The following is a 25,366-nucleotide window of genomic DNA, read 5'->3' on the forward strand; positions in this document are numbered from 1 at the left end:
CACACATGGTCTTTTTCATGCCGTCGTCACACACACGGTAGTGGTTTGTTTTGATGTTCAACTTAAATCTAGCAGCGCAGACAACCATTCGAAGAACGTAATATTCTCTGTTATAAATCACTTATATACATAATATTGATCGATGCACTTCACACATAATATAGACCTATTAGATACGTGTAGGCGCCTACGTATTGCACTTGTGGTTCTGTGATATTTATTGACTTACTTGTCGATTCAGAGTCACGATCAAAACATAAAATTAATTGTCGGGGTATGTGCATAGCTGCGGTAAATTTTTCTCGATAAACAAAAACAAAGACATAAAGTCACTCCTTTCTCATGTCGTGAACATAGATATAACAAAGACTGTGGTAGATGGTGGAGTAAGAACATGGGGTGTTTCACATAGGATTCAAGATAATCGTAAAGTTAAGGTCAACTTAAAGGGTGCATGCCATTGGTCTCTATGTTCAATTTTCATCACATTTTTCAGAATCTACATCAAATCGTTATCAACATTTATAGAAAAATTAGTCAGTCACTTATCTTATTTTGTACGTTAACGCTCGCATGAAAAAGTCTAAAAAAAATGTTCATTTCATAATAATTATAGAAGTAATATTGTCATTAAAGATAAATGCAGCATACCATGCATCGTTTCTGAGTTGTTGTTTTTTTTTTGTGGGCGTATCCAAGTAATCTGGAGTAAATTATTAGAAAAAATATTATAGAATATGTGACACATGATTATTAGCAGTGATTAGCAACCATCAGTAACAGCAGCAGCAGCATTACCATAGATAGAATTACAGGTTTGTATAATTGGCATTATCAAGTGTCATTATCATTATTTTAGATATTGTTACCTTATATCACATCATTATCATGAATATCATGAGTATTGCAATTTTTAGTCTGGTCATTTTGGTCATTCCTACATTAACATTGCTATCATTAATGCTATGACAATTTCTTGGAAGACGTTACCACTGTGAATAATGTCTATAAATTTGAATGGAAATCAAAAGTTGCAATAACATCTCTCATCTAGGGATGAGATTGTGATGATGACGATTATGATGATAATGGGCCACATGCAGTTTACATGAATACGATGCAAAAATGAGGGAAAAAATCAAGTTAAGTGTCAATGGATATTGATAGCTATGAAATCATCATGACAATAATATCCTCAAAGCACATCACATGAATATCGCAATCATACGGTGGTGTCATATTGTTTCATCCGCCACGAGGGCTGAAGTGCGCGTGGTGATCACAGGCTTGTTCTATAAGTCACAACTATGTTGTTATCATGCAAATTCATGATGTTTGAATTATCCATACATTTTTTTTTTTCATTGCACCGTTTGCTGGGTCACTTTCATTGGCTGCCTCCGGGATGGCTGTTGGAAATCCTTCAGTCCTTTGTTGTGTTTGTCCCATAAATTCTGTAGGCTGCTGCTGCAGCACCCGCTCTTCAAACTGACGCCAGTACATTTTCAGACACGTGCTCTTTATGGACAATCATCTTCAGTTGCACCGTCGAAAGTAAGGATTGCAACACAATGTGTATAAGAGTCAGCTGCCGACACTGCATAGCAACGGAGAAAGACGGTATATACTGTATTTTTATTTTTATTTTATTGCACACCTTCAGGAGAGTGGTGAGTTTAGGCACTCCGCTCACCCCGCCCCACTTAGGGATCGCTCCGCCATCCGATCGAGCGGGAATCGCTGCGCCTGCCGTCTGCTCGAACTGAGCGTGAACTGCGGCCAGCTGAACGGTCGGCTCCTGTTCGGGAGGAGCCGATGGCGACTACGTCTCACCACGGGTGGGTTCGTGAGGTTGTCGGTAGTGTCTGTCCTCTTTCGGGCGCCGTAGACTATATGAAAGAGAAGAAAAGAAAATCCATGACGGAAAAATTAGAAACGAACAAAAATATGTAGGCCTATTTTTGTTGCTTCATGACTATGATCAGAAAGGATAAACCGAGAAGATGATAACGTACAAGAGCTAAAACAATTGGGAACTGGCATCATTGGCTGAGGAGAAAATATGAAAAATCAGACATGATGGCCCGAATTCACGAAGTTGGTACAATCTTTGTCCATGGTTTAAACCACGGACAAAGACTATAGTTTTGTATGGGGCGCCAAGTGTCACATAGCCTATTTCGTTACGAAATGACTGATTCCGTAACGAAATAGGCCATGCGACACTTGGCGCCCCATAGAAACTACGGACTTTGTCCATGGTTTAAACCATGGACAAAGATTGTACCACCTTCGTGAATTCGGGCCTAAGATTCAAATTTTTAAGCAAGTTTTAAGTGTAAAACTTATAGCTAACATGTTATTTGCGTACAAATATAGAAATAAATGTTATTTGAATGCAAGTTTGAAATGTCATTGTACTTATAGTCGACGTGACTAATAATCTAATGGGATTATCACTGATAGTCGATTGCTCACTGTTGTTATTCTAATCACATCTCGCACTTATGCACACAATTTGACAAAATCAGTGTAAATTTAAATTCGATTCATTTAACATTCACTTGCAATAATGTTTCCCTTATCCATTTGTTCAAGCCAAGTGTTCTAGCCTTCACGACTAACTGAGACTTGCCGATTATTGACATTGAACCCCAATGATAGATAACATTATTGTTAATTTCGCAATTGTGTGAGGTGTTGTTACCTTTTTCCCCGAGTCCCTGCCCAAAGTTCATCGTGAGATGCACGCAGACGACCACGAGAAAGACCCGAATGATGAGTCCAAGAATGCCGCAGACGATGATGCAGGTTGGCAGGAGTTTGTCGGCTTTCGTCGGCCATTGCTCCCACCTCATCGACAGCTGTGGACGGGAGAAATATGGCAGTTCTATATCAATGTGTTTGTACGTATTTTCACGAGAAGCTAGAAGTTCGAATTTTTCAATCGCAAAACGTGATGATTTGGTTCTTTCTTAAATGCTTTTTGATAAATTTAAGGCTCCCTCTTTCACACGCTGTTGCGAACCGAGCTCGGGAGCGCGTATATCTCTTGCCGAGTCCTTGCCGAGGCTCGCTCCGCTAGCTTTGCTTGATTTCACCCATTAATACCAGGGCGAGATCGAAGGCCGTAACAAAGGCTGTGACATGTTACCTTCTACTCGCTTTTGAATCGTTATGATATCCTCAGTCAGAGTCCTACTCGCTTCTACAGTGTAAGCATACCGTAAACATACTGTATGATTTTTACTAAGGAAAAAACGTTTTTAATGTGTGGCCGTATCATCAAAACTCGCGACAGAACCGTTTCCAAGTGAACAATGAAAAAAAAAAATCATTTTTTTCGCACAATTCCTGGAAAGAAGCCACATTTGACAATATCATTTCATGTTGATAGTTTTCCAGCCTATTTTGATACACAACGGGTGGTTTGATTACATGAAATGCTAATGCTTGAAGTATATAATGGATGACAGGGAATCATTCCGGAATGTGCCCAGTGCAATTAAATGAAATTTCTATCCATTTTAACAGGCCGACAAAAATTAAAAAAATAGAATGAGGGCGCTTTGTATTTTGCTCTAATTTAGATTAGAAACTCCACAGTAGTTGATATGACAATCTATACACAGTCGGTTATAAGACGTAGCACCCTGTGTAATGATGACTCCCAATACATTGTATTTTAAAGATAATCGTGGTACTGTTGCATTTGACGCTGGATGCTCATAAAAACATTGTACCCATTATTTAAAAAAATGAAAAAAAAAGAAGAAGAAAAGAAGAGATCACAATGAGCGTTCTGGAGATCACAATCATGAACCATGTTTTTGTCGTTTTGTTTGTTTGCTTGTTTTTACCTACAATCAGAATTTCTAAAGAATCATAATCGCGATCATGAGGCGAATAATAGGCATGTGACTACATTGTAGTTATGAAGTCATGAAAACACAAGATATTTTATGAATTTACTGATGCTGTCAAGTTGAGATAATTGCCAATGTGATATGAATCTGAGACGGTTAATTTCACTGTTTATGTCTAAACCTCAAAGACGAATCAATTATTTTCTTCGAGGTCGAACCAGAGGGAAACACAAAGAAAAGGGTGTTCCCTCAAACAGATTATGTTTTCATTATTCGCACATGAAGGATCAGAGGGGGACAAAACATATAAGCACGCACGAGATGTGGCGATGTACGGGTGGTGCCTCTGACCGTACCGTAAACCCTGCACAACTATTGAGAGTGCTTACTCACTTTCGCGATAAGCATCGGTGCAATGCATGTGGTTTTCATTTTTTTTTAAAGGCAAAACAAGAAAAAGAAGCACGACATTTGCACACCCGTACGGATCATTACACGCGTCAACCAAACCACAACAGGTATACGGTGATGAGGTAACACCACATGTTTTCTACGTATTTACGCGGAAAATTACTCCTCAGTGAAAATTGGAATCGTTGAACAGCTTTCATCGTGTTTAAAGTAAACAGCCGAATATCCTTCGCAACTACACAGAATAATGTCAAAACATAAAAGTTGATTTACAGTATAACGGGTCATATAACTGAACTCAAAAAGATATAAATATGATTATTCACACACAAAAAAGAGAAAGTGTTTAGCTTCAGTCAAAAGCAATCAATAAAATTCCTTTACGAGGTAATCTACGTGAAAACAATTGTAAAGTGAAAATATAAATCCCTTGTTTGGTTTAGTCGATAATGAATGCACTTGCAATAACAATCCCTCTATAGGGCGTATGATTAATCGTACTGGTGGTGATGATAATTATGATAATACTATCATCACCACCATCAGCCTCTTAATCATCATTTGATGAAATTTTTTTTAATATTATCATTACAATGTTATAGATATGAAGAAAAAGTAAGAGAAGAAAAATTAAGAAAGATTGTTATTCTCTTACAATATTGCCCTGAAAATTAAGTACATGATGGGAATACAGTACACAATGCAATAAAACAATTTAATAACTGTATAATAACTGACTATATGAATTAATGATCCAGAATTGCGCTTCTCTAATGTTATCCTACGACTTTTGACAACGGTAATCTGAAGAGAAAATAATGAATAGAGCTCGAACTTTCATCAAAAACATCAAGAACTCAAAGTAATCACTGAGTATACGGTAACAAGAAGCAGGCGCGATAATAGGATAAAATATCACATATTCATTTATACATCATTTAAACTTTCATGTTTGGTATACAAGTATAACCAGGGCATTGCTGCATAAAAAGATGCAGTTAAAGATAATTCAGAAAATCACACATGAGACAGCTAGGTGTCCAATCAGCCAATTCAGAGACTTATGTTTGATTTTTTGACGTATGTTTGATCTCAACTTCTATGAAACATTCAGGGCCCTGTATATACGTCACTAGTACGTCATCAAACTCACGTCAATAAACTTGTAGGTGATGAAGGCGGGTAAGATCCAGCCGGTTGCCAGAAAGAGAACCACAAGTATTCTGTTCTCGTATCGCAGCTGTGATTGTGGAGGGAGAGAGAAAGATGTTTTATAACTAAAAATAACTATTTTATCGTCGTGATGTTATATTTAGCTCACGTTGGTTGATGGTTTCATTTTTAGCAGAATTTGCCATTTCTATCACCATTTTCTCCGACAATAGTGACCTGGCACTGATGCTGACTAATAATAAAACACAAAACAAAACAAAACAAAACAAAACGTAAATAAATTCCTCGGGCAGCAAAGAGGTGAAACTGTCTTGTCGTTGTGGTTGTGACGGATGAGTGTATACTGTATCTAGGACCATGCAGAGATTAATTTGATTTTTTTTCCTTCAAATTTCATGAATAGGTAGTTTATGTGTGTCTCGTTGTTGACTTGATAGTATGAATCTATTCATGATAGGAATAAAAATAATAGTTCATTGTATGGTTGAGGCCACCTCTGTGCGTGTCCTAAATTTCCCATGACCTTCAGATGTACAGTTCCAAGAACCGGCAGTCCTATGATATTCCGCTTTTCTTTCTTTTCAAATGTGTTCAGTGAATGTTGAATAATCATTGCATCTCGCAATCATGTTGCTCTTGACTCCGTTTGACAAACTTCGACTAAAAAGTTTGCCCCATGTCATTTACCTCGCAAGCAAAGTTTCCAACTTTCTAATTAAAGTTCCAAAATAAGAGTATCCAAATAAAATTTAGATATATTCCACGTTCTGAACAGCCTTTGTGTCATCAGATAGTTCATTGCTGTTCATTGTGTTAAAGAATAATAATATTGTTAGTATCACTGTATTTTCTCGTGTTGTAAGGCTCAATGTCAGCACAATGGTCCTATCAGGTACAGGTGCACTTACCGCTAAAAATCCCAGGATGTTCCACATGAGACCCAGAGGAAGACCCAAACTTAGGACGATCTTCTCGAAACCATTTATGTTGATACCGTCATCCAAGACTAGAATCACCATACTGGTCTGTGGGGTGTGTGTGTGTGTGGGGGGGGGGGGGGATGATAGAGAGATGCGATCTGATTGAGATTGTCTTTTTCATTTTCTCGTGTCTTGCCCTAGAAAACAATCACAAATACCACACCAAAAACAACTGCAACAAACAAACAAAATACCAAAGATGAACCTGACATCGATTTATAAGGAATTAAATATTTATGTGAACAGATGTAAGCTTCTAAGCATCAGCTCATCCCGATAATAGTTCTTGCGTAATATAATATTGTATATAAAATATGATACATAAATACATACACACACACATGCATACATATCATGCAATGTATATATAAAATAGCCAAATTGGGTGTCCTTGAAGAGGATTTTATTTTATAGGTCCAAGTTAGTGTAATGACGGTGAGAAAAGCATCGCAGAGAATTACTAGAGACTAAACGATTTGTATACTGAAAGTATATTAAACGGGATAATATAAAAAGTACAGATACATATATTCATATTTATATTTAAGTTATTCATCGGAGAGTATCGGCAACCAGCAGTCCCGACAGAATGCAGTACGCATGCAATCTACGATAACAAATTTCATCCACATCCCCTTTTCTACATGGGTATTCTGGCACCATAGACGAAATATTGATATCGATGTGTTCATCGAGCTCACTCGGTATACCTCGTAAGTCACTCGGGAAAACATTTCGTAATGACTCGGCAATTCTCGTGACTCAGCTTGGCTCATGAGGATTCGAATAATTTTTTTGCAAGATCATCACGTCTTGGCAACTGTATAAACGCACAGCTATCAAACAGCTCCACAAGATACGAACATCGGATAACCTTGGGTAAGTGCAACACCACACTCAACCCACACTTTTATTGTTGGGGTTATTGTTTTGATTCCCATTAAAAATCATGAACGCACTCCCAGGGAGGCAACAGTGAGGGAAATCGCATTCAGCATGAGTCGTGAATTCTCTATATTTCCCATTTTTCGTGTTTTCACTCACTGCTTCAGAGATAAGGCACCGTTCCCAAATGTTATATTGGTGTGATGTTTCGGCAAATACTAGTAAGGGAATACAGCAATACCTTCAGGACACTTTCAGATTATCTTGTGTTGACATGAGTCCACTTTTAATTCAAGACTAAACATACATTGCTTTCACAAACGAGGGGCTCCAACTTCTTTCTTTTTTTTCTTTTTTTTTTGAGGGGCACTAACGGTATGAAACGTGGCAAAAGTTTGTTTTCATCCTATCCTCAACAACAGTGATACTTGGCACCGGATAATAAGTTTTGATAGATGATAAACGTACTGCCTTCTTGTCCTTGAGTAAGGAATTACATGTATACACAAACTTACACAGTCCTTTATGACTATACGATCTTAAACTTCAATGCCATTTCCATGTTCCAGCTGACTTTCAGAAATAAGAGCAAACTCAATCCAGCGGGATGGTAGATGTTTCTGAGAAATCAGATATTATGATAATAATAATAATAAGGTCGCATTATTATCCAAGGTAGCCTCTTCAGTGTTGCCACTGCTCTACCAGAGGGCCCTGCCAATATTATAACCCTAGCGTTACCAGGTATCCACTCAGCCTACACACCTGGGTCAAGAGGGACATGGTGGATAAGAACATCCTGTCAAAGGATGTAAGCACTGGGCGGGAATCGAACTCGGGTCCTCCAATTGGGAGTTGGGAGTCGTATCCACTATGCCACAGCGCCCCCGCTTGTATAACATGAACACGTTAAGATATCAATAATGCTTTCATGGAACATGAATATTAACCGGTAGCACTCACCTATGCAAATAAATTGATTATGATGATGTCATTGCCACACACCCATCCTTTCTATTGGTTTATGAAATAACGTATAATTATTTGGTCAAGAATTAAGCAGATGTAACCTCCCTTCTGGAGTAACTCATCGTTAATTGTTAGGTTCTTTTACACTACACAACAATAATTGATTGCAAAGGATACCAAATTGTTTTTTGTTTTTTTTTCCATTTCAAATCAAAACAATGTGACATCATCATTTGATAAAAATGATACCATTCTGGTGGATTGATTTTATTCTCGCCATTAAAACCGATATGATTGTGGAGTAGAGTCACACATAAACAGTTTATTGAGACATTTTTGTTAACCAAAAGTACACTGTCGTTACAATTCGGACCTGGGCCCCGTTGCATGAAGCTATGGTGGAACTACGGTAAACAAAATTAATGGTAACCACCAGTGAGATCTTACCTTCGACTGGCTACGGAACAGTATATACAGCTATATTATTATCAGTGGTAGTTACCATTGATTGTGGAGTCACCACATATTGTAAGTTACTTTAACTTAATGCAACGGGGCCCTTGTCCTGGTCGTAACTCCATTCATTCACATTCACCTCGAGCTGGAGATCGACTTTGAGGAGGTCGACGAAGAGATACATATTGCCGCACAGGTCCTGCAGGTGGATGTTTGCTCCCACGGTTCGGAAGATGAGGTTCTTGGCCCGCCGATACTTCACGCCCATGTAGATGCTGAAGCCGATTTGGAACGGAAAGAAGATGCAGACCAGTACAAGCCGGGCCTGTGTAGACAATCATAGCCAAAATTTCGAATCATTACAAAGACAACCATCTACGGGAGAATCAATGTGGGGGGACTGTTATCATTTCCTTTTCTCTCTTTACCCTCTCTATGTCAAGGAGTCCAATGTGTACAAATTTCACACATATATACCTATGGACAGGAAATAAGCGTGACACATAGAAGTTTAAATACTTCTTCTCTCCCCGTTAACCCATCAACACCGACGGGAATTTTGCTGTAGATATCATTATCGTGTCATCACATAAACACCTATTTCGCTACAAATCTTATACCAGAATTGAAAAGGATTAAATGGAACCTATTAATTGCATTAAATCTATACAGAGAAATTTACGCAAACAAAGACACTAGTATGAGATAGAGACGGGAGCATTAATCTTTGAAAATATGTTGCCAATTTCAGAAGCGATCATAGGTTCAGTGTTCAGCAATATCACCCAGTTCTTTGGAAACCCTCTATTGTACGTAAACAATTTCTCAGCTGAGATTAACAGTAAAGTAGGTCCAAAAAGAGGACATTTAGGAAAACGTGTTATTACTGCTACCATTGCTTTGGGTGTATGCGTGCCCGCGTGTATGTTGTTGGTTTTTTTTCGCTTGTTTGCTAGTTAAGTTTTCAACAAGCGATCAATGTGATGTTACACTTTGCGAGATGCATCGACCCTACTAGATAGTCCGCCATGGGTAAGAAACCAGGACCTTGTTGCATAAAAAGATATCAATCAAACATAAAACTCGGAGTCTCAGAGTCAGAAGAAGTACTCACTTCGACAGTAACTCAGAAATAAGTTGGGTATAAGCCAATCAGAACTGAGCTGATTCAGAGACTTATGTTAATTATCCAACTTATGTTTGATCTCAACTGCTATGCAACAGGGCCACCCATTATGTGAAGCGCCCTCTGCGATGAATGAATTCAAGGTCGGACTTACCAGCTTGACGGAGTCCTCTGACGTCTCGATGAAGTTGGTGATGCAGTAGACGAAGATGACTGACATACTGAAGGCGAAGACGATGAGTTCGTAGGCGTGTTCGCCGAGGACGCCGTGCACCACGTAATACAGACAGAACACTGCCAAGAAGGCGGTCGACATCCGTTAGCATGGTGATGGGGGGGGGGGGTGTCATGTTAATGTCATTGACTACATGCACTCTTAACAGAATTTCGAGTGGAAAAACGCCTTTTTAGGTGCGACCGTGTTGTGTCAGTATGGAATGAACATAGGGGTAGATATTGACTCAGTGAATAAAGGATGCCAACTTCCTGTGATTTATTGATATGTGCCGATTAGTTTATACCATCCTTGATATTAGCAAAAATCCGAAATAGAACACACTACCGACCGCTAACATGGACCGTCTTATCTTTTTCGAATTAATGGTCAGTGATTGAAAAAAAAGAGAGAAAAGTAATGAAGTATGACATTAGCAAAAATTAAATGACTGTTGAATACAGAATATACTCACGGATGTTGATGAGAAGTAAGATGGCGAAAGTGAAATCATCTGAGGCCTTCTCCACGATGGCGACCCGGTCGGCCGTTAGTCCAAGTGTCACAAGGATCGTTAGTAGACATAGGACCAAGAACACCTTCTCCTCTCGGTTCAGCTTAGAGAACTTCCTGTACTGAGGACCGAAATAGTAAAACCGATAGAGCCAACATGGTTTCATTGAGATTCGGATAGGCCGTATTACGTGGAATCACTGCTTTAAAGGAGAGTGAAACCCATATACACAATTGGATTGAATGAATACAGCAATAGAACACATCGGTGGAAGTTTGAGGAAATTTCACTATCCATTCAAAGGTTATAGGCTTTTGAAGTTTTGGTACCTCCATTGGACTTCTTCAACTCGTGACGTCACATACGGAAAACAATATAAAGGAAATATACAGAAAATCAACATATTTTCATTTTCCAGCACAATGAATGAACACTTGACTTGCCTCTTTCAGAAAGTAGGGGAAATATTGAACTTAACCATAGCAGCAACAAGTCGAGGGAACCCAAAGCTTTCACCCCCCCCCAAAAAAAAAAAAATGTTGAATTCAGTCCCATCTCAACGTATTAATAGGGCCTAATTATACTTTATTCAGTTTTAGGATCATCATCCTTATGACTGCGGTGCTACGAGCGATTGTTCGTGGTAATTTTTCATGCTACTAGTAATAGAAAAGTAATCGACATCATCTTCAGTTTTCAGCAGAGGAAGTGAAATATTTTCCCTTGTTTCAACCTACTATTTACTACATCAGAAATTGACATTGACACCTGAGAACAGAATTACATACACCCTACAAATAAGAAGTAGAAGAGACAACCGAAGAAACCTTGTGTACACGTGTTCGTAGGGTTCGTATCCTAAAGTCTATACAATTTTGAAAGAGGAAAAAAAATAATGTAATGGGTAAGATGCGACAAAATTTCCTTTCATTCAAGGTTCTTCTGAAGTCGCTTCCGCATAATTGGGAGGCCTCAGAAGTTGGCCCTTTGTCCCGATTAGGAAAATGTCCCAATTACAAGACAGTGGTCAGAATCGTACATCTTTTAGCTGAACTTCCTTTCTTTTCGGGGAGAAATACGAGTTTCCCCAGCTGGCACCGCATCAATGTCTTCTCTGTGCGTCTTAATTATTAGATACCGGAACCACATCCCTTCGGAAATACGATTAGCACAAGCCCTGGTCACCTGAGCGGATTGGCGCAATACAATTATTGCAAACTGTAAATTGGAGGTTTCCTTCAAGACACGGACAAACAAAAAAGAATTAAACAATAACAATACTGATGGTGTAACAGCTCTTTCTCCTAATGAAACACATGCGCACACAATAACGGACTAAAAAGAAAGATAACACTGTAGTAATACACTATTCCGTAACGCAGGATTGCTATTTGAAACACGATGTTTTATGATGCTTTATAGCATTACGCTTGGCAATCTCAAAATTCTGTATGATCTAGCAATAACTGGATTCCTAATGTCAATAAGCCTCTATTATTTTGTACGAGGAATATCACATACAATTTCACATGGTTCGTAATGCATGCGCCCATCATAATAAAACCTCGAAATGACCTAACAGAAGAGATGAAAATAGAACGATTAACGTTTCCTAACTGTGTCTATCACAAGATAATGAGGTTGAATGAACGAGAGGAACCAATGATAATAATGATAATAATAATAATAATAATAATAATAATAATAATAATAATAATAATAATGATAATTATAATAATGATAATGATGATAATAATAATAATAATAATAATAATAATAATAATAATGATAATAACAATACCAATGGTAATGATAATAATAACAATAAGAATATGTGATAAAACCTCTACGCAAAGTAAGAGAAGCGGTGAGCAGTTGACGGTATAAACTAAGCCAAGTTTCAGAGCGGAATGAAAATTCAAGTATGGTTATTACGTGTTAAATACATGTAACAAGTTCGTGTGTTATCATATTGTTCGCTTGGCCTCTATGTGAAAACCTCACAAAGTTGAGCATCCATACCCAGCTACGTTTGTATGATAGCTCTTCCGTCAGTCGTTTACCTGTCGTAGGCCTATATTCAAAGTTATTATAAACTCGGGTTTGTTTTAACAAGTGATTATGCAGTAGAACGCTGCTTATAAGCCTACATAATTATTTTGGCTATAACATTGTCATTACACATCGACCATTTTGCCTAGTAAGGATCTATTTGTCTGAAACATCGCTTGCGGTGTTTTCTTTATTCATCAAAGAGCAGTGAAATGGAAATCTACAATAACAACGTGTTCGGAACATGATTTCTGATGATTGATATCACATAGCATTCACTAAATTTCGTTGCAGTCCGCAGTTTCACACTTTTTGATTAACCATTAATTCTTGCACTAGGAATCAATGACAAAGTTGTTCATCATTTACTCATAGGAAATATTCCATTCTTTGACGAACATAATACCTGCTCCTCTACCTCGTGAAGTGAAACTTTGATAAAACGTGTTCTCGTCGTATATATGCATCTCGTGTGGTGCATTTAGAAACATGTACTACTTAGACTAAATCAAACAAAAATTAGTTGTTGAATAAAATATTGAACTGATGTAGAATTCACATAATGGAAGATATTTTGTTCCACGAAAAGGGGTTCACAAGACTAATAGGTTTTGCTTGCAACCAAAGTTTTGGCTTTGGGATAGAGCTACTGGACTGGAAGGGTGTCATTGGGAAGTGAAACAGGTTGTTACTATTTGTATTAGGCAAGGCTTTACACAGACTGGTGTGACCAACAGGGATCTGAAGCGTGCGCCAAATATAGCACCGTTCGAAAACGAGAGATATATTTACAAGGATCTCTTTGCGTGGCGTCCGCAACGAAGTCTTTCTCCGAACACCGAGTCATTTCAGAGTTGGCATGCATTAAACTGTCATTATGCAATTTCCACGTTGACATCCTCTTGGCAGTATCATTTCAACGCAACGCTGAAGGAGAGACTGAGATAGAAAGAGAGACAAAGAGGAAGGAAGAGAGAAAGAGAGAGAGAGAGAGAGAGAGAGAGAGAATGAAATGAAGAACATGCCCTGGGAGGGAGAAAACGCGTTTCGTTTCCACAAGTTACGGTAGGATTAAAAATAACGCACATTCGGCAGCTGCGCGCTCCTCGACCCGACTTGGGATTACCATGACGTCTGTCTAATGACAGACTTTGACTTACGACATTACCATGTTGTCAGAAACATACGTCACTGTCTGATTATTGGTCGCAAGCCCTCAGCGGAGTCCCATAAGAACTACAAACCTTGTTTACATTGCGTGTGTATATATGATTGTGTTTGGAAAGACAACCACATGATTACTCAAAATTTCGATGATTTTTTTTTTAATCATAATTAGTACTCTCCCCTTATCGGTTGCATGCCTCCACGCATGTGTCCTTAACGACTTCAGTAAAATAACGGATATTTTCATGGAAGAATAGGAAAGATTGATAATGACCAATACCAGACTCTCACTAAGAAAACAATTTGTGCACCATTCTGCAAGACTCTACAGAGTTGAAACTTTCGTATTCAAGCTCCGCCAGAGGGCGCACTAAAAAGCGACTAAAATCAAATCCAAACTCGAGGTCGAACAGCCGAAAGGAAACCGAACATTTTCGTGTTGCAACTGGAATGCTGCATTTTTCCTCAAAATTTGACATTTTGAGCATTTCTATTGTCAGGTAGCATTGAGAAGTATTAATAAAAACGATCATAGAATGATCAAAAAGCCATTAAAATAGGGACATGAGAGTGGAGAGAGAGTTTTGCTAAGCACACGAGAATTTCACCGAAAGAAAATTACTTACGAATACAGAGTTGGGGATTATATATATATATATATATATATATATATATATATATATATATATATATATATATATATATATATGACCTGTGTAAATTCGGAAAGCTTGGACCAGATCCAACTTTCGTGGACCAAACTTAGTTAGGGAACCACAATATGCGTCAGGTCAACGACCTTCCAAGTTTTCTGGGAATGTAATGTTCTTTATATTGTTACGTTGCAAATTAATTGCGAAAAGAACGCGAAAAAGCAAGGATCTCAACCCCGATTGCACTTTTTGCAAAGTGACTTAGAACTACGTTTATAATATGGTCACTGTGTTGACCCCGGTACTGCAGGATTAAGTTAAGATAATATTATGAACACATTACTTACGGGATCTGAATGTGTCATGTAGGTATGATGCACCCTATATATATATACAGGGCTTTGGTAAGTAGAATTACGCTCCTTCTACTTCAGTTGACAGGAAAACGCAAAGACATTCATATATTTATCTACAAGAAAACCCGGGACATAGCGTCCCCTTAATGACTAAGCAACACGCACGATGTCCTTTCACAATCCTTTTTACTTTCGATTCCGATACATTATATTAAACACAATATGAACTTTCTGAAGAGGGTTTGCAATGGACTTGACAAGTCTCCTCGGCATGATATCATTTTCATACATTCTATCTGGAAGTTGTTTACCATCATGAATCGATCAATCTCGCAGAAGAAAGACAAACAGTTGTTTTTGAAGACCACTGACTATACTCTTTAACGTTGGCCTGAAATTGACAAACATTGCCGTTGAGCACTTATAACCTTTGAGACGGTATAACTTTCATCGCAATTTAAACGGAAACGACCGGAACCCGGGGATAAAGGCAGCATATTAGTTAAGGAATATACAAATGCGATATGTCCGATAAAGAATACAGGAAAGCATATCCTTAAGATCGAGTTTATTTAGTATACGGTACCTTGAACGGTACATATTTATAAACTGAAATGGGGCTAGAATTTGCTACCAATCATCGGTCCCCTTAACACTTCTTATGGATACCTACATGGATACAGTCTATATACGGTTGTGGCTACGAGTTCCTCGTTGTCCACTCTAAGTCTGACCAGTCCTTCAAGTTCAAAGATCAACGAATACTCTTCTGATATTGAATTGGGAATTTTCATTGTGATAGCTCAAGATATGTGTTTCTTCAAAAGCGATTATAAATTTCCACTTCTGTTACTTTTTGCTTATATTCCATATCCAGATTATTAATATCGTTCCTTCAACCAATGGTTTGCAATTTGTTTCCAGAGTTCCTTTGAGAGAAAAGAGGAACGATTTTAATTTCATGCGCACTGGCAATTTACAAGCTCCCTGTTTGTTTGTTTGTTTGTTTGTTCGTTCGTTCGTTCGCTTATTTTGTTTGTATTTTGTTCATGCTTGCTCACTATGGAATACATTTCGAGTCTGTTATATGATGCAGCTTGTGGAAGAAACAACAAAAGGGGGAGGAGGAGGAAAAACACAACATGGCGACGACAACAAGGATTCTCCTAGAGCTTCTAATCCCATCCAAGCACAGACTGTAATCCAGGGCGCGCTGGTGACACGGATGTCCCCAAAAATAACCCGAAAAAATGGCGACGGAATGACAGTCGGGCATGCGGGTTAAGTAGTGGCATGAGAGAGTGAGAAACCTGTTGGTAATCTCGTCTCAGACGTACCAAGCTGTATACTAGTCAACATGAGGCAGCAACTGCTGAAGTCAAAACTTATTAGCCCATCATAACCCTTCCTAAACGAGGGGTATATCTTGGACAATAAGGCTGTATACGTTTAGTGGTATAAAGGAAGGGGAGGCACACTTCTGCGCCTTTCGAAAAACGATGAATGACTTGTTTATGCCTTCACTAAAAAAAAAGAAGAAAAGAAAAAAAAATCTAATAAAATAGGATAATCCAAGACAAATATATTCAATGATTGAATTGGTTTAAGGCAATATGTCAGCGTACGAATGTGGACAGTAAATTAATTTACAGAGTCAGTCAATCTTATACCGCCACAATAGACACTATAGATATGTTTGAATTTCGCACATATCACATATATCAATTATTATTTCATCCTCCTCAGGTTAAAACATTACCACAACCCTATTTGTCCATGAATGCTTGCAATCATCATGGTAGTAGAAGACCATAACTTTTCTTCCACGTCCTCCTAGACAGGTATAGAACGTGTCTCCTTTCTAGATGTTTAGCATTTTATCTGAATTAGGCATCTGTATTGATTATCATCATCATCATAAACCGTCATCGTCATCATCATCATCATCTTCATCATCATCATCAGCATCATCATCATCATCCTCACCTCAACATCAACACCGTCATTATCACCTTCATCATCATCGACATCATCATCATCATCATCTTTATCATCATCATCATCATCATCATTACATCTTCCATATTAAGCGCGATGATTAAGACAATAAGATACTCTGAACGCCTTGATGTTTCCTTATACAAGTCTATAGGGTTGCACAACCACCCCGTCCCTTTCGAACCGTTTGCAATGGTTTGTGAGTGTATATACATGCATTTATGTGTTTGCGTCGTTAGTATCCTTATCATAAATTATAGATTGCAATACAATTTTAGGGGAATGAACGATTGGGAATTATTTGTGTTCAAAGAGTTTTGTTTTGGTTGAGAGAGCGCTGCATGTTTTTTTTTTGTTTTTTTTTTCCTGGTCACCCAGTGCTGGAGCTACATAGAGCTAGAGCTGGACGAGTGATAAACATTCATTTTTATATAACCGTGTGCAAAGTGTTGGTTTTATTGCCCACTCACCCTTTATTATTCATCCTAATGTCGTTATGTCGAACACATTCTTCCGCTTGGTCCCAATATGACATCCTCAAGTAAGCAGTGCTTATTGAGATAAGTTTGGTATCAAAACTTGTGCGTTAGGTATAGAGGAAAAAGAAGAAATAAAACTACACCTATTATAAAGAAAATCCAAAATAACATTCGGTACATTGACATATTGATAAGGGCATAATAACCGCAGAGAAATTTGAGGCTAACACAATGCATGCCGACCCCCACCCCCTCCAGCCGTGCTCGGGATGACAGCAACCCCGTTACTTTCTTGTCCTCTTTCATAGAAGAAAGTAAGCAATATGAACATGCATCGACCTTGCTATAACTTCAAGGCCATCATAACCAAATGTCATGGTAAGGCGGGATGGAGAGTAACATCTCATGTCATCATTTGTCAAAACATTATCATTATTATTATTATTATTATTATTATCATTATTATTATTATTATCATTATTATTATTATTATTATTATCATTACTATTATCATTATTATTATTATTATTATTATTATTATTATTATTACTACTACTACTACTACTACTACTACTACTACTACTACTACTACTGCTACTATTAATATTTTCATCTTTATTAGCCGTTCATACTCCTTTACCCTGCATCAGTTTTCTCCTGTAGACACCGCACATGCTCGTATATTAAATGTCCAAGTTATCATGCTATGTGTTATCTTTTAACCCTCAGTGTCGCGTTTTCCGCTGTTCACTCTTTAGTGTTCAAGGCTCGCAGTGACATCAACAAACTAAACGAAACAAAACATAAAACAATCCCTTTTAGTCATGTTTAATGATGTTAGTGAAATGGTTTATCGCATAAATACTGTAATACATCGAAGCACTTACGTTACAATAATGTCCATGAAATCAAATATAATGGTGAGCTGGTCTATTGACATCACACTACCACGTCCTAAAAAGAGGAAAAAGAAAAATCTTATAGATTTAAATGAGAAGTATAAATCTAACACATGACTGCCTCATTCTATGACGATATTCAAACATTATAAACCCCGAATTGTGCTGCGCGGATCTATGTCATCTTTGTTTTCCTATCGTTAAAGGGATTGTTCAGCTCACCAGCTGACAGGAAGTGTATGCTGTGACCTTCGCCACCATTGTTACTGCTAGGCCTCTACAATTTATCTATTTCTGTACGCATACAGGATACGAGTTCCCGCAAGAAGATTTAGACCGGTATTAAGTCGTGACCACTGCGTTTGACATTTTTTTTCGACACGACATAATAGAGCCCTGTATTATCTCTTGTTATCATTCTGATGAAGATCAAACAAATTTGGACTGAATCGAATTGTGTAGTGATTTGGAATGAACTGAATTGATCCTCTCGGCTTAAGGGCATACAAATGATAAGCAATATAGGGCGTGTCTCATTATGAATAGTTTTGTTAATATGTAGAATGATGTGACACTCACTATTATGATAAAGACCGAGCGATATTTATGGGTCAGCTTAGCTTAACGATCATAATTATTATCTACAAACATGGTAGCATTGATAATGTGATAACTTTATCTCGAAAGCGCAACGAACAGTTTCAAATTTTTCTACATATTCAGAATATTTGAAAAAAAAATGCATAATAATAAAATCGGCACTCAAGTCACCGGTATTACAGGCAGGTGAAAGTGATCAAGGTACTGCAAGTATATAGGGAAAGTCAATCTGCCAATTTTAGATTACAGATCTTCACTTGAGACAAATCTTGTTACTGATCAAGAGAGCATTGTCCGGGAAATATCGAATGAAAAACAAAACGCAACTAAAGCAGGGCAACTGAACCAAATATATCCAAACCCAAACCAATCATGAGCTCATACCGAAACCCTTCACTGCATTACGTACACACCCTGGGAATTAACCTTCAAAACGTCAGTTTAAAGACCCTGGCCGAGAAAAGCTCCAGGTACAGTTCATTTTTCTGCCCTACTTTGACTCAGAACTTCTTGCCCTCGTACATCATGTAATAGTCTTAGCATTCACTTCGGAAATATCAATGTACAACCCATGCTATGAAAAGCTACAAAATTGTGATGGACAATTTTCGCTTTATCTTTTAGGACTAACAGACTAATAGACACGATAGACCGAACGATACGATGCAATGTGCTCTTGTCATACCGAATACATAGAGACAAAAGCATCAACAACAAACAACAACAAATGCGTGGGCCCGCTCACACCCACTCACACACACACACACACACACACACACACACACACACACATTACACACAACACACACTCAATTTTACCACAATATCAGACATTTCGAAACAAACTTGACGGTTTCGTGAGCTTGAGACGTTGCTCGACGATACTCGTCAGGGTGTGAGTCACGGCGTATGGCATTTCCTTCGCTAACTCAGTAAGCGCGTCTCATTCTGGTTCAACACTTACGTGTTGGCAGTACACCTGTTGGTTCAAATATGACGCTATAGAGCACCGTTACCTGCCAACAGAAGCTGCGACATCAAAGTGTATCAAAAGAAAGCCTTGGTATAGTTCCTTTATCAACGTTTAGAAGATGGCGGAAGAAAATGCGTCAAAGCGCTTTCGATATTGCGCATTTATATATTCACCGTGAGAAATTAAGGGGCAAGATGGTCTCAAAATTGGCGTTCAACGAGATTTTTTTTTTAAAAGATCTGCGCAGCTTCGCATTGACTTCTTCAGTCGGCAATAGCGACTTAAGTTTTCATATATATAAAATATATGTATATATATATATATATATTTCCATATATGAATGAGATATAACTATTGAAAGGGATTGCACAGCATGCTTAAATAACCTTTTTATCACTTCTTTTGCAGCTGTGACACCACACGCCTCCACATCAACAACTTCGCTATAGTCTACACAGTGATTTGCTCATTAACATTTTGAAAAATGACTGAGAACCCGAAACAAAACCAGCCAATTTCAATGTCAATGGAAGTACTCATAAAGACAAAACGAAAAGTAATTCAACCAAAATCCTAATCACGCTTGAGACTGAAACATTCCTGGTTTTTGTTTTGTTTTTGACGTTGCTGTTTTTAGGGAGTATAGAAAACTAGATATTCTAACATTAAACAAGTATCAAAGGTTTGCCAGTCCCTCACGGAGACGTACAAATCCGCCACTAAACTGACTGGCTTGGTTTACTGGGCATAGAACAATAACGGATTGTGTTTCATTTTAAACGAAACAAATTCATTTCTCTTTAAAACCTCGCTTCACAACAATAAAGTATGAAATACAACACATATAAGATATCATGTCATTGCTCTTCCTGTTTTCCCCTGTTAAATTTGATTTATTCAAGAAAATAATGACGCGCTCCGAATAACCCAGTCTCGAGATATAACTTTCGAACTTTTAAACAAAACATACACTTGCGATAGCTATATCATGCAAACATAAACGTTGACGAGAAGTATAGGAGATTGTGCGAGTAGATGCATCTAAAAGGAATCGGGAAGGAATGAGGAGATTAGAACAAACAGCACGGCTAAAGAAACTTTAGCCATTTGTGGTATAATCAAGCGTTTGATTTATTATGATTCAATAATGATACGAGCCATATGAAAGTGATCAGAAAAGTACCGTCATTTTGTACACGTCTCCCATAGTGGCATGACTGGCAGCGGAGAAGGGAATGCAAATCCCGAGGAACAGTGATAAAGATCAGAGGTGATTAACAGGAAGAGAATCAACGCAAGCAAAGGAACAACGCCTTTATTGACGACTATGAAGAGCTCATTTACAGCTACACTGGATTAACATGACTATAATGATGACTGTAGTGCTTAGATATGTATATGATATGATATCAACATAATAATGAAATCGAGGCCAGGGACAAAATGTCCATTGTACACACCTATCAAAATCAAATACAATCCGCATTGAAATCAACATCTAGATCACTGAATAATATACATTGTAGTTCCATCTATCTACAGTAAAGAATATCAGGAAGGGCTAATAGTATCGCTCTAGAAGATGGATATTAGTCTGGTCTGTGCGAAAATCTGTGAAGAATCTGTGAAATAGAATATCTATTTTGTCATTATTTTTGTAATGTAGTTCTTCATGGTGAACCATTCATGCGATCGTCCATATTGATGATAACAATGAAGATGATGACCAGAGTGTGCTATATACATAGCTGCGGCTACCGGATATGATAATCTATAGTGATGACATAATGATGATAAAATTATAGTATCTGTGTCCTCATTTTCATCATCATCTTTCTCCTCAATGCAAGTATGTTTATGAAGAGTAAAATGATATGTGGAATATAGAAGAGAGATTGTGGGGGGGGGGGAGAATAGAGGCCCAGGGGAGAGAGAGGGTGAGGGAGAGTTAGAGAAAAAAGTGTGATATTGAGGGATGTTGAGGGAAGGGGGAGGGCACCTCACACCCACTTGGATCCGTACCTGGGAAGTTTAGACAGGAAATTGTTTTTACTTCATTTATTAACACTCTTTTTGCCCTGGCAGTCGCCTTTTGGCCGAGGAAAATAGGATCACACACGGACAATCCTGTACAGAGATAACGCGAATCTTACGTCGAATGGAAACGGCACACAGATGCTAACAATGGTGTGTTCGCGCGGATTGCTACCTGCTTTTTTTTTTTCTTTTTTCTTTTTTTTTTTTTTTTGCTCTTGGTTTTTGTACTCCAGCCTTAGAAAGCTGTAGAAATCACAAAAATTGAACGCTAATGTGCATATAATTAACTAAAGAGAGTGATGGGACAGTTTATGATACCGAGTTCATAGTTGACGGTTTCTTCATAAATTTGTCCGACGTATACTCGTATAAAGCAGTAGCTGATTACAATGAACTCACATCAAGTTTTTCATCGTAGTTGTCATTATTCGTGATTCGTCGAATGTGAACACGTTTCCTGCTCATCTTCTGAATGGAAATATTTACATACGATCTCTACGTTGACCAAGTGATAATTTAATTGTGTTAGATCTTGGGTGTCGCGGTTTCTGTAAAACATTTTGATTTTCGTTATATTCGTCACCATTTATCCCAACACGACTGATATTCGCATGATACATGATGATCCCCATAACTCCCCCTTTTCTTTTCATCCATTTAGCTGTAAAGTGTATGGAAAGTTTGTATCATACTAAAAGTATGTCTATACTTGGTTCCACAGAAACTTGAAACAAATTGTTAAATGCTAAAATTTCTTTGTTGTGAAAACGTTGTTGTGTCACGAGGCATATTAATGTGCTCATAAAAGTGCAAGAATGGATGAATGAATGAATGAATGAATGAATGAATGAATGGATGGATGAATGAATGAATGGATGAATGAATGGATGAATGAATGGATGAATGAATGGATGGATGGATGAATGAATGAATGAATGAATGAATGCATGGATGAATGAATGAATGAATGGATGGATGAATGAATGAATGAATGAATGAATGGATGAATGAGTGAATGAATGAATGAATGAATGAATGATGAATGAATGGATGAATTAATGGATGGATGGATGAATGAATGAATGAATGGATGGATGAATGAATGAATGAATGGATGGATGGATGAATGAATGAATGAATGGATGAATGAATGAATGAATGGATGGATAAACGAATGAATGAATGAGTGAGTGAATGAATGAATGAATGAATGAATGAATGAATGAATGAATGAATGAATGAATGAATGAATGGGTGAATGAATGAATGAATGAATGAGTGAATGAATGAGCGAGTGAATAAATAAATGAATGAAGGAATAGGATACTGAATTGTTGTGATGGAGTGACTTCATGAAGAAAATAACACGCACTGTTTCTGCAAAGGAAGATTTTCAATCCTCACGACTTTTTGTTTTTGGAGGGGGGGAGGTAAGTTTACTTATTTTGAAATATCACATATCATATGTTTATCTCCCATGCAACAGCTTGTATAGGATTTGGGCACCATTACAAACCCGCTGAGTACAAGATTTTGTTAGCTCCGCAGAGGTAACACACTGCAGGCTCGGCTCGGGTGATGAGAAATGGACCAACACGACTGACAAGCATCAAATTTCCACTGAATATTATGAAAGGAAGACAATGTTTGCGAGGCCATTATAAGCTCTCTCTCTCGCCCTTGCACTTAGTGAGTGATGACTTGAATATATCTTCTTAGTATGTCGTCTTTGATATTTAGACAATCATTTCTGAGGCAATTATCCTCGTCAAATGTTTGCTTATGATGATGGTCTCCTGTATTTGTGTTATATCTAGAGTTGCTTAATTCTTTCTTTTGAACGGCAGGAACACGGGATTCATTTATGCATGAAATAACGCCTGCTCGTTTTCATTTTGTATTTTAGTAGAATGATGTTGGATATTTGAATTCAACGATTTATCTGTTTCAACTTTCAGATTCAAATAATACTGTGCCCAATTATTTAGTTAAATTGACTTTGTATTACATTTATGTATGAAAAGGAATACAGAAATAAAATAGAATCAATCAATCAATCAATCAATCATCATCATACATTATGTCGCAATTTATTGAAAATGTAGTCTCAATGCTTTCTATTTATAATGTTCAGTTTTTTAAGTTTAATTACTCCTAGAATATGAGGTAAATTATGTTGTCTTACCATTATAATTACTAATTGATTTAATCTGACAAGAATTCTTGAAAGACATTAAACGACATACATGACGATGTCAAGGATAAACTTTGTGTAAATATTGCCCGTATTTGTATGAAAGCAAAATCATCAACAGTGACGCAATGCCAATATCATTACATGTAATGACGACAATCAACTGACCCAATAAACTCATACTTGAATATCATACTTACACACTCTTACGCATATGACATTGCCAATTTAGCTACCTATTACACAGTGCCTCAAAAATATCTCACTTTTGTAATTGGTTGGTGACAAATGAACACGTGGTCATACACATTTAGTCTGTATATACATTTCTATACGGGAATAGGTATATCTAGGACATGGTGAGTTAGTTCGGAAGATAAGACAGTTTGCCCTTTGTTTTTCTCGCAACAATAGGTCACGCCAATATAGCAAGACTCAACAAACAGGAAAAGAAAACAGAATTCAGGTCTACCTTTGCAGAAATATTTGAAAGAATTAGGTGTTAATCGGCCGAATGGAATCGACCCCCCCCCCCCCCCATCAATGATTCTCATATTCAGTAACTGTCATTTAAGAGGGAGGGGGTGATTAACTACTTAAGCAAATTGTCAATTTATGATTCACTAAAAAAAGGTGACCTACCGGTCCGACGAGAGTGTCTATGGTAGATCGCTCGCGCTCGACGTCGACACCGAAATCAGCGAAGGTGGATGGCCTGTCGTGATCCTTGAACTCGGTGAAGTACGGTTTCAAATCCAGGCCGAACTCGGCGAAAGTGACGGGGCGCTCTTGTCGCCGATTGTTGTCTCCGCCATTTTTGGCTCGCCTCGTCTCCACGGCCGCCATTTTGATTCGGTGACCCACTCCAGGACGTGGGGAGGGGGAAACTTTTTGCTCTCCACCCGTTTGAGGAATGCACGCGTGCGTTTATCATATACGTGACTATTAGGCACGGTGCGAGGGGTCCTCGGCGTTATCTGTTGAACATGTAGCTGCCTATACTAGCACAAACGAGCCTTCATATTCCCCTCCTTTCATGTGTTGGCAATGCCTTAGTACTGTCGATACAGTATCGCCACCGCCCCTTGTTCCAAACTAACTTGAAAAGTACCCTCTTCCGCATGGAACCCCTTCCCCGGTTGTCCAAATTAGACTCTGTCTCCAGCCGCTTCTATCCATATCCATGACCATGTTGCGGATCACGCACCATTTACCGTCTTTATCGTTTATACGTCTTGCTAGTGGTAACATTAACATTGAACTGTATAAATGGTAATCATTAAAATGAAAGGAATAGAGTGAAAGCCTGTTCAAATGAAGTCTACGTGAGTTCCACTGCGTGCCACAGGAGGGGAAATGTCTAT

At 38.0% G+C, this 25,366-nt stretch overlaps 1 protein-coding gene across 1 annotated transcript; it reads right to left on the bottom strand.

Moving 5' to 3' along the window:
• Positions 1 to 1,689: 1,689 nt before the first annotated feature.
• On the bottom strand, positions 1,690 to 24,848 carry LOC139720989 (uncharacterized). The gene is made up of 8 exons (XM_071632320.1): positions 24,645 to 24,848; positions 10,556 to 10,715; positions 10,021 to 10,160; positions 8,880 to 9,065; positions 6,359 to 6,475; positions 5,431 to 5,517; positions 2,708 to 2,864; positions 1,690 to 1,889 (listed from the first exon to the last, which is right to left on the bottom strand). The coding sequence occupies exons 1-8, from the start codon at positions 24,846 to 24,848 to the stop codon at positions 1,690 to 1,692; spliced, it is 1,251 nt and encodes a 416-aa protein (XP_071488421.1).
• Positions 24,849 to 25,366: the final 518 nt, after the last annotated feature.

This window comes from Diadema antillarum, unplaced genomic scaffold (assembly GCF_040938485.1).
Source record: "Diadema antillarum isolate AM-2024a unplaced genomic scaffold, OU_Dant_1.0 scf00000136, whole genome shotgun sequence".
NCBI classification, from domain to species: domain Eukaryota; kingdom Metazoa; phylum Echinodermata; class Echinoidea; order Diadematoida; family Diadematidae; genus Diadema; species Diadema antillarum.

Bases quoted from the DNA above. Each gene is read 5' to 3' on its own strand.
- LOC139720989 (XM_071632320.1), bottom strand. From the start codon at position 24,848: ATGGCGGCCGTGGAGACGAGGCGAGCCAAAAATGGCGGAGACAACAAT. The intron at 2,865-5,430 runs GTGAGTTTGATG...TCCCGTCCACAG, and splicing joins TCACCTACAAGTTTATTGAC to CTGTCGATGAGGTGGGAGCA. The intron at 1,890-2,707 runs GTAACAACACCT...TCTTTCATATAG, and splicing joins GCAGGGACTCGGGGAAAAAG to TCTACGGCGCCCGAAAGAGG.